The following is a 14,142-nucleotide window of genomic DNA, read 5'->3' on the forward strand; positions in this document are numbered from 1 at the left end:
TCCCAGGATAAGGTAACAGACAACTTTTGATCTTTGGTGTGGTGTTGCTAATGTATTTTGAAGTATATATTTTGCCATAATTTATCTGCTTGTGTTCCTCATCCAGAGTTATTTTTCAAAGATGGCATATTCGTGTCTTACTATAATGCAGCAGTAGTCTTAATATAATTAATTTCATATATCTGAATTTCCGTCCATCTTGCCTCCTGATTGACTCGAGCATCTTGGGGGCGTTGTGTGACTCAGCAGGTTAGTCCGGCAATCGGAAGGTCGCTGGCTAAAGTCCTAATTATAGAATAATCACATTGCTGTTGGGTCCTCGAGCAAACATATGATCTTCCCCCTCCCAAAACGCGCCAGGAGCACTGGAGAAATGGCTGGCCTTGCACTAGGCCCAGTCTTTGCTCTCACCATTGTGTGTTTGCATGTTTCAAAGGAGAGCATGATTGGATACGCGAAAAGAAGCATTCCAATCCATGGCAAAATAAAGCATCATTTCATTTTAGCTTATCCTCAAAGGGGGGGCCAGAGCCTATTTCAGGCAGGACAGGACACAAGGCTGGGGAACACCCTAGACAGGATGTCAGCCCATCGCAGGGCACTTACAGAGAGGACACCTAACTGCATGTATTTGGACTGTGGGAGAATGACCAAACACAGCACAGATAGAACATGCAAACTCCACACACACAGCTGAGGGGGGTTCAAACCCCCTACCAAGTAAATGCAAAACAACAGTAACTTTAACTAATAACTGAAATAAACTGAAATTTCACCAACTGAAATAGCTATTTTACCTTTTATGTTTAACTATAGCATAGCATTCCAAACAATTCAGGAAATGTGTCTCCCATGTATCTGATGTCTTGCCTTGTCCTGGTCTCTATAAATCAGTTTTAAATCCAGTCACAGCACTGAAGAGGTCTATAGCTTGGCTGATTTAGTATTAAAATAACATCCAAGGCCTGTGCTGTGGAAACATGTCTCACAGGCTTAAAGAAGAACCAGTGACCCACAATCCGAGCCATACTGCACAAATACAAACAGCTGACACATTAGTGGCCGAAGCACCTCCAAGGACCACTGCCAAGGTCGTGACAAAGAACCGTCAACGAACATTCAGGAATCTGTAGGTTTCTCTCACCCTGGCGGTACACGGTATCAAAAATACTAATAAAAAACATCACTACAAATGCAGGTTATTCAGAGAGCAGAGAGTATATTTGTGAAGGTTCCCATGGTACCTTAAAGCAACCTCTATCTTTCTTCTGCTTCTCAATGAAGCCCATTTGGCTGCGCTGATTATTCAGAAAAATCCCACGCCAGCACGCTTCTCACACATGGCGTCGAGAGGAAACAAGTACCTGTGGTGTATTACCCACTAAACAACACGAGACAGACAAGTTTTATCAGGTTAATCCTTTACCGAACTCATGAACTGACGAAACATATCCCAGCATCCTTTGGTACACAGTCAGATAACTACAGCACAACCAAGGATCCTGAATAGCAAAACACAACATCTGATACATCACACTCCACAATCAGCAGCATTGTCCAAAAGATGAAACGTTGAGATCTTACAGGGTCTTGGCTTCTCCAATACCACACAAGATGTCCATACTTTGGCAATACATGCTTGACAAATACGACAACTATAAAAGAATAAAATGACGCATGACGACAGTGTACATTTATATATGGGGTGGCTTGGCATTTAATCAGATGCAATGAATAGCTGCGTTTCATGACAGATGGTCATTAAAAGGTCAGATTCAAGCATGGGGTCGCTTGAGCAAAGCACAATCCTAAAGCCTTCCCCTTTCAGTCAGGGCGCCCCTCATGAAGGCTCTTATCAAATCCTTTTGAAAACGGCAGGATACAAAGGCACGGCTTAGATCCGAGTAGCTCTGAATCTGCAGGAGGAGCCTGTTTTCGATTTAAGCGGTAAGTGATTAAATATCTTCTATCCATATAATCGCAGCGGCAATTTAATTACATAAACAGTGTTCACATCATTAAATATTTGTACATTTTGCATCTTTAAACCATGATAGATGATGATGACATAGATGTATTTTTTTCCCTTTTCCATCAAAAAACTGAACCTAGGAATTTATTAAAATTTTTCTCTTTGAATTGGCAAAGAGGTGAAGTAAAACTGCAGGGCTCATTCATACAGAAAGAAATGGCAAATGTTATCGTCCATTAAGAACTTATTGATTTATTTGTCCATTGAACAGAGTAATGCAAGATTCATTCTCAAGTTGACACCTTCAGAAGAAGCAAACTTAATATGTAATGGGTTTTAAAAGCGTGTAGGGGAAAGTGTCAGGATACAATTGATTTTTTCTTAGGATTTTTCTACACATGACAAGCTACAATGTTACCTGCCGCAGGGGTCTATCTAAGCTTTACATGGCAACATATTAAAGAATACAAGTTTGAAGGAGGACATCAGACAGCACTTTCTGTCTGGCAATAATGAAGTAGGATTAATCACAATAAAAAAAGCTAGTTACTTTTTATATTACCCTTACTGAAGTGGTTCAAAAACGACAAATGTGGAAGGCAGATGTTTATGACTGATCATGCATTTTCAAAATAATTAAACAGAAGTAAAGCTTTTCAATCCAGCGTGTAAATTTGCCAATGGTCTGGTCCATTCAGCATGGAAACAAGTTTTAATTTTAGGTTTAATTGCATGAAAGGTCTCAAAAGACCTTGTTGCAAGGTTTCAGCATAAACACAGAACCATCACCATGAAAAAAGGACTCGGACATTGCAGGCAATGTAAATCTTTTATAGAAATTTCTAAGAGGATTGATTCATTACAATGCCTTATAGAACACCAATGAACACTTCCAATTAACAATTTTATCAAAAGTACCACTTTTTTTGCCGAGTTCTCTGAAAACATCTAATTGCCCTAGGATTTATTTAAATACTTAAACAGATTTTAAAATAATATATCATAATCAAAAGCTTCGTCAATCTAATTAGCTATGCTAACTGGTCGAGCACTTGTTTGGAGATAAAGTAGTCCCAGCATCTCCAAAGAAAGGCTCGACCAATTAGCAAGGACCAAAACAGTACCAGCTACCAAATAGGTGCCAAGCCCAACTTCTGTGAGGCCGGAGGCCATGTTTCACACCCCGAAATAATTCTTCTGTACTGTACCTTTGTGTCTGGAGTCTTGTTTTCAGAAAGCTTACAGTACATAGCCATTCACACGACAGTCATTTGTATGCAATACCACAAAGACGATTCAATTCCTAAGCAACACCTTTCACAATGGATATTCTGCACAATGCTCCCTACCTATGAACGGCATAAATTAATGATAATGTTGGGATACAAGGAATGTAAAGACATTCTGGGTGCTAAAAGGCTGGTGAACAAGTATGATGGGTACTGGCTGGGTACTGCCAGATTACAGGCGGCTCTTTGAAAGGTAACAGTGTCAAATTCTATACAATGCAATGCTGTTTAGACAAGTCAATTACAAACAAAGTCTAACACGACGACTAACAGTGTGGAGAAAACTAAATCTATGGATCTACAGAATCAAAGGGTTTGTACTATTCAGCATTCTGCTCTTATCAGTTGACTACAGTATTGGGATGGAGAGTTACAAGCAAAATACATTTTTGAAGTTATGCATTTTGGATTTTTAAACAGGAAGTATTTCAGGTACAGTTGGACTCGCGACTTTTAGTATCTCGCAGAATCACATTACTCGATACTGACAGGAGGTACAAAGTACAGTAACTGGTTGAACCAGATCATTCTGTTCATTACTCAAGGATGAGCTAAAAGTGTTTTTATAAAGCCCACATCAAAGCAACAATTAACCGTTCTGTTAAATAATAATTTCACACATGAATACACAAATATAAGTATACATTTACGTATATTTGTTGACATTTTAGCATTCACCTATTTGACAGGAAGTATCCTTTAACACCAGAATAGCAATATCAAGATGTCTAAGGTCTAACATCGTTAACAAGCTGATAGGACTTCAGGAGATGACATGTTGGTCCATCCATCTTCCAACTGCTTATACTGTAGAGTATAGGCTAGTGGGGGGGTCGGGAGCCCCCAGCTGGGGTGCACGAGGCAGGCAGACACCCTGGACTCAACACCAGTACACAGCAGGCCATACTGATCCACGGGTTCCAAAAGTGCATCTAGCATGGGTTTTCATATTAGATCATGGAAATAGAACAACTATGACATAGGTCTGAACGCAATCATCATTCACCAGCAATATTTTACCTAAAACTTGGAGGGTGGGGGGCATTACTTCTCAATAAATAACCATGAGGCAGGTCCTTCAAGTCAGACTGCCCTACAGGAGACTTTGACCCTCCTAGACGGTGCAGAAATTCCCAGTCCACTTAAAATTTGCCATTATGCCACAAAATGAGAAGACTAAGAGTGTCCAAGTGATTTTTTCTCGTTTTTTTTTCTTCTTCAAGGAAAGACCTACCCTGGCAAGCAGGAAAAGCTCGTCAGACTACACTTAATGAGACTTCATGTACGGCTTACTTAAAGGTGACCTTATATTGAAACGACCTTATTAAACTGGGAGTGAAAGGGCAAAATGAGAAATGATAAAAGGCAGCGCTGTGCCAGATCACTTAACCGTATCACCGCAGCTTCAGCCAAGAACCATGACGGGTACATTTTCAAAAAGGTGGGGTGGGGCGGTCAGAAATTTTGACCATATTCAGGAGTCATCGTGCCACTTCTTAAAGAATCAACATGAGATTGCCCTAGATGGAAATGTAAAATTCTATGGAGAAATACTGTATACAATATAAATATATAATATAATGAAAGAAAGCAAAATTTACTGAACCACAAGATGTTGCCATTTATTCAATTATGTATAGAAAAGAAAAGGTTTAAATATTCCAAGAATTCTCAAACACTTATTGCCAAATAATAAAAATTAAGGTTTAGGGGGAAAATGATCAAACATGCATGAGGCATTATATACGAAACCATATTGCCGTTTGTAGTTTGTGTGACGCTTACCCTGTTACACTGCAGGCTGTGCCTCTCTCACCGCATGATCTCATTTGAAAGTCACATCCGAGCACTTTAAGGAGAGGGTGACTAATGAGAAGGCCTGGAACACACACCAGCGAGAGCCAAGACCCGCCATCCAGTGTGACATCACTTGTAAACGATAACAACCACCCCCAAGTGGAAAGCGACATCAATAAATCCTCAGGCCTCGAGGAATAACATAAGGTGAAACGCTTAGTGAGTGTAGGAAATCTGTCCAGACATATTGGATCTCTCTACATACTTATCTTCCTAATAAAAGTTCAGCAGTTGAATACAGCTAACGCGCAAGATGTAAAACACGAAAGATTACATACATACAAGACTAGAGAACATGTATCTCCCCATTAAAATCAAAGGCTTTTATAGTAACACACAGAATGTGCAATACCAGCATTACGTTGACACAAACTCACTAGAATATTAAGACAAAAAAAATCATAGGTGGAGGCCAACATGTTCTACTTGCACGATTTATTTTACTTCTTTGAGAAGTTGACTGGTATTCAACTGATTTTTTTTTTTTGTCCATTAAATGAGGGAAGGCATATGGTGTCGTTTGAGTGTTGAAGAATCATACAAAAATAAATCTAAAAAACAAAAAGGCAGGAGTCCTGAATACCAAGATCGTGCAGTACAGGGAGAGCACAGGTGACCGGACGTGCGACGTCAACAATCCGGAGGGCCGTCGGGTCCGCCGGCAGAGCTGTCACCAGGGGGCGACGTGGGGGAGGAGCGCAGACGCTTGTAGATGAAAGCGTAGAGGCTGACGTCGGGCCTTGGGGTGCGGCAGCCTTCGCATACGGTGCTGTAGTATTGCTTTACGAGCCGACACACCGTCCCTGCAGAGGAGGGCGAGCGTGATGTCACGGGGGGGGCGTCGCACGCACACAAACCCACCAATCACAAACCGCAGCAGGGCTATTTCCGGACAGCTCTGCAAAGCTTGGAGTAACTCCTGGAAAGCCTTTCAATAAATGTCAGCTACCTATGTCAGAAAAAAAAAAATTGGACAGAGGGTCCATAGACGACAGACAAATGAGCTTATTGATAGATTTTTTTTTTTTTTTTAAATAAAGACTGATTGCTTGCCTATTCGGAAACGGTGATCTTTTCAAATGAAATATTTTTAAAGGACATTTACCTAGACGTCAAAAATCATTAACATTTTCCTAAATTATACTGTCATGATGTTAACATGATGTGCCTCTTGCAGCATTACCTACTGTGCAACAAACATAAGCCAGTTCAGGAATTAACGAGAGACTAACATACCTCAAACCAGAAATTAAACAATGCATCACGGACCTAACTGGATGATAAGCTACCAATTAGCCTCATTAGTGAAACGGCCGTCCGAGCAGCAGCTGAGTGCAGGAAACAGGGCTTCTCAGGCCTTCTTTTAGGAGTTACCTACTGTACATCACATATCAGGCTCCATTCAACTCACACATTTAACTGCTAAATTGACTCACGTAGCTTAAGCGGAAGCCATGTGTTTAAAACCAACAATATAAAACTGGGAGACGCGGATAACTAAGAAGCACATGAGTGCAAGCGAGAAACACAGCAGCCCAACACAACAGGCAGTTAATTCATAGCCATTAATAATGACTGCTTAGTGAATACACTGGCATTCATGTGAATGACACTATAAAACGGTTAGCTAACCGTGCTGATTTGTAGTTATGCTTGTGTCATTTACCATCATTATGCTGATCTGCTTAATGTACTTTAGAAATGACCAGGGCGCATGAAGGGTCCCTGTATGTGGCTTTTTTTCTTTTATTGTCATGGTTACATAAAATCTATTTGCTGATGCTACAGCAAATAATAAAAAAAAAAAAAAAAAAAAAAAAACGTAAACAAAATTCGAACAAGTGCAAACAAAATAAAATACAATATGTGAAATACAGATAAAAATATAAAACAAAATAAGCAGCGCTGAAAAATAAATCGAAAACCGAGGGGACAAGCCTTACCGATGGTGACGTTCTTCTGCGTGAGGAAGGAGTGCATCTTGTGGACGTCTCTCATGAGGTCGACGTCCCCGAAGGTGAAATAGGCCACGTCACGGCCCACTTCCGAGGCCACCAGGATCTGCAGGAGAGCTGAGGAGACGAGCGGTCGCCAGTGAGATCAAAGCCATGCAGGGCGCTTAGCAGTGACGTGATTAAGGAATCAAACCTACAACCCAAAGGCATCGAAGAACCAGCACTGCTCCTTCAGCTCTTAACCGAATATTTAACACACTTCTGTTACAACAAAGCTGAGAAAGTGAATTAATGTGGGTGCCCTATTAGATATAGGCAACAGAAAAACAAACCAATATAAGTATGTCATTTATCGGAGAATCAGTGACCCGTTGACTACCAGGAGAACATTTATTACAAATGGCAGAATGAAAATGGAAATTCGCGTGTAACGAAATGTATTCATACATATTTTAAAGCACCCTAATGCATAATACTGAATGACATTACAATTAAAGTTTTAATTACAATGGGTGTTATTTTCTGTGGCATTTCTAGGATGCAGTACATTCAGCAAAAGGGGAAAACAAACTGGAAGGCATAAGCAGTATGCATTCTGGGATATTAATTTCTATTTTTTGCTGAAAAAAAAAAATCGCTAAAAAAAAAACAACAGATGGTAACATGCTTGGTTTTTATTGTTTACCGAAACACCACACGAGTTCACTTTCATTTACACGAGGTATTTAGAGCCACGGCCACACAGAGAGAAAAGGCTGGACTCTACACGATACATTACACTGAATCCCGATTAGACTCTCCAAACTTACAGGATGAACTGGAAAAAGCGAAACATGTTGTGGAAAAAACACCTTGTTTGGCATGTGAAATACTACACCCTTATTGACTAAATGATTAATCGGGACATTACCTTTGTGAGATTTCCCGATGCTTACTGTTCACGTTTGACCGGAGAGTCCGCCTTTAAAAAGGTAAATAACACGAGCGCGGGTTTCCACTACAACCTCAATCTTAGTCACTGCCGAGAGCGAAGGCACAGCCCCTGAGAGTTTTAATATTTAACGAGACTGGAAATAGGCCTGCTGATTAATGATGAGGAGACAGACTCAAGCAAACAGAAAGAACCCGAATAAACAAATAAATAAATGTTGCACCATCATATATGTGGCAGAGTTGGGATGTTTTTTTTTTCCTTCTTCATTTGACATCCCTCATGCCTGAATCATGTGAAAAGATCCTGACAGAGCACAACAACAATGGGATGAACAGCCATGGCTCAGGGGTGCCCCAGCAATGCCAGGCGAAAGTGGTTATTACTCCTGCCATTCGGCCCGAGATGACCCAGGCCAATGGCTAAAAAACTCTCCGAAAAAAGACAAAATGAGGGGGAAAAAAAAAATCTCATTCACCGCTGAAGCGAGGGGTGAAGCGAGTCGCTTCTTGAGATTATCTAAGCCAGTGCCAATCGAAGGCCATGCTGGCCACTGTCAGTGGATGGATGGACTGGACCAGGCAATCAATTTCACTTTTAATGGAAAATATAAAAGTTTGTCATCTGATCAATAACAGCAGGCCAGACAAATAGGCTTTAAGTAAATGAGAGAATCAGAGGTGAGACTAATGAAACTCCATTACTGCTATATTGCAGCTTTAATTTTAAACTATAACAATAAAAATTCAGTCATAGAATGTAAACATTTGTAAGTTCAGTGTGAATGGTGATCAAGGATGGCAGCAATGAAAACTAAAAGAGCACCAGACCTCAGCGTTTCACACGCTGGGAAGCAGGGCAGTGAATCATAGTCACACAGTACTGAGGGAGATGTTGGCAAATCTTATAATCTAACTGGCACAAGGCAGCTCTGCTGGTAGTGTACAGACCTTTTGCAGCCCACATGACAGGCAGAAATACATACATAAACAATAATTTAATAAATAATATATTATTATTATGGTGCTTTTCACAGTAATCACCCCTCATGCCCTTTAACCCAGAATCTCCCCAATTTTCACAGTGATCAAACCCACTCACCACCATACACTTTAACCATGAGTTTCCCAGATTTTCACAATGATCAAACCCACTCATCCCCATAAACTGTAACTGAGTTTCTCCAATTTTCACAGTGATCAAACCCACTCATCCCCATAAACTTTAATCCTGAATTTCCCCAATTTTCACGGTGATCAAACCCTCCGTACCTTCACCCCACGTTCTCCACACACTTCATGGTAATCCCCATACCTTTTAACCTGGAGTCTCCCCCGAAAGCTCCACAGCCCCAGTTTCCCGTGGCCACGGCAGGGAGATTCTCGCTCTTCACGCCGGGACGCACAAAGCCGCAGTAGGCCTGGGGAAAAAGAGATGGTTACACGGTGTGGATAACTGATGGCGGACAGAGGGACAGCAGCTTCACCAGAAGCAACTTTGGTCCTCGGGATGGTGGTCTTTGTGTTACAGCAAAACAAACTAACCCCCTGTCCCAGCAGAAACAACCAGCCAGATATGGTGTAAATATTCTATAAAGCTATGCCATGCAACTAAGTAATAATAAAAACTAATTTCCTGCAGTCAAAATGTCAAGTGCATGCTGGGAATTGAAGATACCAATTTAAAAATCACCACCGCAGGCGGAGATGTATTCAGGTAACTAAAGGGAACGTCCAATTTAGTGAGGAAACACCAGATGCAGCCTCATTTGTGTCAAGACTAGAAACGCCACAGTTACATACAATTCAAATGAGTTTTCCCCCTGCGATTCTCCACCAAATCCACCGCACTCAGTAAAAAATATATCATATATCATACAGGCATCTCTAGATGCACTAGACTGATAAATATGAGATTCCCTATAACTAAATAAAAACATAAGGCAAAAAAGTCAGTTGTTATAACTATAAATACTTTATATGGGTCGGCTTACATATTCTTGTTAAAGCACTTAGGAAGATGAATTACAGGAGGACAGGAAATTAATTTTTAGCTGAGGAATTAGGTACATGAGCAAAAGATGAATGGTAAGTATCCGTCATGCCGCTTGACGTTGTAAATTCATATTGCGAAAGGGCAGCTCTGACAGTAAACCTAACAGCCCCCTCGCCAAGGATTGATCCCCACGCTGTAGCATTTCTCAGGGTCCGTCAATCTCCAGGGTAGCTGTCTGCGTTTTTCAAGACTCCTGATGCGACACCCTGACAGTGGCGATGTCTTGATTTCCGAATGTGAATTTTCATCAAAAATGGTCAAATACGCAAACCCCCCTCCCCCCAAAACGCTACAGATGTGAATGAAATACGCAAGATACGCGATCTGTGTGCTGAAGCAGGTCCGGACGCTAAATTAATTATAAACGAGCACCGCGGCACCTCCTGAACACACCGAGCGGGTGTGGCGGGACGAGGCGTCCGCACGTTTTTATGAATGGTTCATCAAATCCGAATGTGTGATGAACGCGACACTCTGACACATACAAGGAGGTCTCACTTTAATTCATCAAGCCCTTCCAGCCTTCAGAGATTCATGCAGCCATAGAGGTTTCCAGCTAACGGAGGATCAATGTCTAATAAGGACCCCCCCACCCCTTGTACTCTGTTAAACACCAAGAGAGGTGCATCCACAAACAGGCGGGGGAGGGGCGGGACACAGTTACATAAAGTGATGTTAAAAAGTACTAATCGTAAAACGTGTTTACCTATTTACTTATTGCCAAGTGGTTAAATCATGAATAAAGCTAATAAAATTAATGCAACTATTTTTGCAAAGTGAGATTTCATGTCGACAAAAAAGATTAAATGAGATGTAATTATTACATTAAAAAAGAGAAAATACGTTTGCAGGACTTTATGGGGAGTTGAGGGCTGTGGATCGTGGCATGCGGCTGGGGGATCCGTGCGGCTCTGTCAAGTTGCAGCAGAGCAGGGCAGTCGAGCCCCGTACACATTATACTGAGCTGCCGTTTGCTTTACCTTGGCAGTCGAGCCCCGTACACATTATACTGAGCTGCCGTTTGCTTTACCTTGGCCGGACCCAGACAAAAACAGTGCAACAGCTATGACCCACCCCAACTCCCATGAATTCTCTCTCTGGATGTTAAAACTTTCTGCCAAAACAAACTTTCTTACATGTTCAAGCTGCATGAACACACTGCATAAATTTGGACAGGTAGAAATAGGCATTTAAGGAATATCCAGTAAAGTCAAAGTACTTTTTCTAATATATTTCAGAGGCTGTACACATTCCATCACCTGGAAGGGCTATCTAGACCAGTAACGATAAATAATAAATGAAAATAAACAGTAGCAATGCAAAGAATGTCAGGCTATCTAGACCGTGTGGAGATCGGTTACAACAATATTGTGTGAAAACGTGGCTTTCTACAGGAAACCCAAGGATATGTCCGAGATGACACATACCACAAGGGCTCCCCCTTCAAACAGTGACGTAGCATGTAACGGGCAGGTAGCGTGGCCCGGCCCAAACCCCGGACGCCGGCTCACCTTCTTCAGCTCCCTGGTTATCTTCTCCGGCTGAAACTGGTCATAGAAGCTCCTGAACCTCAGTGCGTCTATGGCCACGATCTCGGTGCAGCGGCGCTGCCACTCGTCCCTGCGCGGGAGCAGCGGGGGGGGGGGGTGGAACTCAATTGCCTTTCATTTACAAAGCGGCACGCTTATTTAATCTGGGAGCAAGAGGAGCCTCAGGAGACCGAGCGGCAAATTATGCTCTTCGAAAAGGTTTGTTAGGGAGAACAGACAACAACTACTCTTAGGACAGGGAGGGGGATGCTGGTGGAGACACTGAGAATGAATAATTGGAGGCAAAACGCAGATTTTCCGCCTGGATGCTGTGAGGATCTGAGGCCTTCGAACGGGCCGCTATTTATCGCTGTTCCGGCAAATCGCATTACGCCTCGTAACTTCCATGGCGGTCTTTAGCTACGAGGGGGGACAACTTTTTCCAGTCCTTGTTTCAATGAAAGGGACACCACTAGAAGACATAGCTTCAGAATATTTTATGATATATAATATTGTGAGATTGCCAGTCTTGCCCTGCACAGTGAGGTACTCAGTCAGGGACACCAGGCATTTTCCTGAAGGGCTGACTGGTTTCATTGGCGATTTCTTTAATCCCAGTCCAGTGATCATGTATTATTTATAAAGCAGTAACTAGGGGAAACTTGCATAGGAAGGACATGCAGGGAGTGAGGCGTGAGTGCAGGGGGGGTGGGGGGGGGGGGCGTTCACCTACCTTGGCGTTTCATCCCTGTGGCTCCCGGCCCATTTGTAGCTCTCCGCGTAGCCGGTGTATTTACTGTACTGCTCCGTGCCTGTGAGGGAGGGGGCCAGGGAAGCGTGACTGGCAAGAATCACAACATCTACGTCTGCTTTGACATGCAGCCCCCACCCTTCCCCTACATTCACCAAGGACACGGGTTAGGCAAACGCCAGAGCCCCTTTTCAACACGACCTGTGGACCAGTACAGTCGGGCGCTTGCGGTGGGGGTGGGGCATTTTAAAACAAACATATCGTGAAGCACGAATCAGACACATGTTCTGACCCGGGTTTCCCATGCCGTCCAGGGGGCTGGCATCCTTTGGAAAAACAGAGGTAATGACAGGCAGTGCCAATGAAAGCAACGGGCAGGGGGAATCCTATCAGCTCGCCAGCTAGCTGTGATGTTTAATAGCCGTTCTCTTTGTAGTCATTCAGTGTGAAGTCAGGCTACAACAGCAGCTGTCATCTTACTGTGGAAAAAACCAGCCATTACCCTCCACCCATCCACCCACCCACCCGAGCATCACCACCGCCCCCATCAGAAAGCACGAGGAACCTGCTGTGGGCTCCAAGAAGGACCCGAGTCAACAGAAGGGAAGACGCTCGGATAAACGGCTGCAAATTATTTTCTCATTCTTCAGAGCTCGTCAGCATCTGTAGTGGCCTTCGGAGCTTCGAGAGCAAACACTCACTGTCCGCGTGGCGACATAACCGACAACAACGTCAGTGACCTTCAGGTTCGAACAGTCATTTCCACAATTACTTTGGATATGGCCGCAGACAAAACTACAGACAATAATCGTGGGCGAACAAACCTCGATTAAACTTGACAAAGGAAACCGACATGCAACACAAATAACGGCAACTGGGACATAGGGCGGCTGAAACATCTCATCGAACGCTTACTCTGGATCATTCGATTCAAATTAGGCAACCCATATTTTTAAATGGTCATAAATGAACCATCAAACCCATTCCAGCAGGCTTCCCTGCTATGATAAGCTATCCAAAGATCAGCAGAGCTCGTCATCAAGTACATCCCTATAACTAGAGAAGTCTTAAAAATAAAAGCATAAAATAAAATCTATTTGCGGCTTCCTCAATTTGAGCCCTTGTGATGCATAAACCGATTATGAAAGGAACGTGAACAGGCAAATCAAGCCTGATATATACAAGCCTCTGGTTTATTGACAGGTCGAGATAACAGTCTCATGCCTTTGAGGACGAGGGGACTTATGTGGGTAAACAGTATGAAATTATTCCTTGGTGAGGCTGAATTATGTCTCTGAGACAATGACAACAGTGAGAAAGGGAACAGTGGATAAATGGCAGGCCTCTCTGGGGGCCGCTTTTGAAGAGTGCCTCATAAAAGCCTCCTCAGCAAAGAATGAAATCTGTGGGGAGGTGGGGGGGGGGGTAGGGAATCAAAGAAGAGACACATTTCTCTTAAGATGGATGACTCGCCCGGGCTGAACCGTCAGAGGATCCAAATAATGGGATTTCCCCACAACTGGACCACAGTCATGCGGCAGCCCAGTGAAACCATTTCGACGGCATATGATGGTCACCGCGAACCAATCTTTCAGTGTCAGTACAGCTGATAGAAGGTTTCAAGAATATTTAAGGCATTTGTTGAGCAACAACTGTTGAAATGAGGAAAAAAAAAAAAAAGATACAGAAGAGGACCACAGACCAGAGAACTTGATCATCTCCTTTCCTCATAAAGAGTGACAGCTCATTTGTTGGTCGATTCAAACTGAGTATTATTCGTCACTAATGTCAAGCATAGTGACA

General features: G+C 42.7%; 1 protein-coding gene across 1 annotated transcript in view; it reads right to left on the reverse strand.

Annotated features, from left to right (window-relative positions):
* Nucleotides 1–2,208: 2,208 nt before the first annotated feature.
* parga (poly (ADP-ribose) glycohydrolase a) overlaps nucleotides 2,209–14,142 on the reverse strand; it is a 44,432-nt gene continuing 32,498 nt past the window's right edge. The window contains exons 15-19 of the mRNA XM_023842334.2: nucleotides 12,322–12,400; nucleotides 11,571–11,679; nucleotides 9,319–9,424; nucleotides 7,062–7,190; nucleotides 2,209–5,921 (exon numbers count right to left, since the gene is read on the reverse strand). Of these exons, the coding sequence (XP_023698102.1) occupies nucleotides 5,749–5,921; nucleotides 7,062–7,190; nucleotides 9,319–9,424; nucleotides 11,571–11,679; nucleotides 12,322–12,400 (596 nt within the window). The 3' untranslated portion in view covers nucleotides 2,209–5,748. The remainder of the gene's footprint in view (nucleotides 5,922–7,061; nucleotides 7,191–9,318; nucleotides 9,425–11,570; nucleotides 11,680–12,321; nucleotides 12,401–14,142) is intronic.

This window comes from Paramormyrops kingsleyae, chromosome 20 (assembly GCF_048594095.1).
Source record: "Paramormyrops kingsleyae isolate MSU_618 chromosome 20, PKINGS_0.4, whole genome shotgun sequence".
In the NCBI taxonomy this organism is placed as follows: domain Eukaryota; kingdom Metazoa; phylum Chordata; class Actinopteri; order Osteoglossiformes; family Mormyridae; genus Paramormyrops; species Paramormyrops kingsleyae.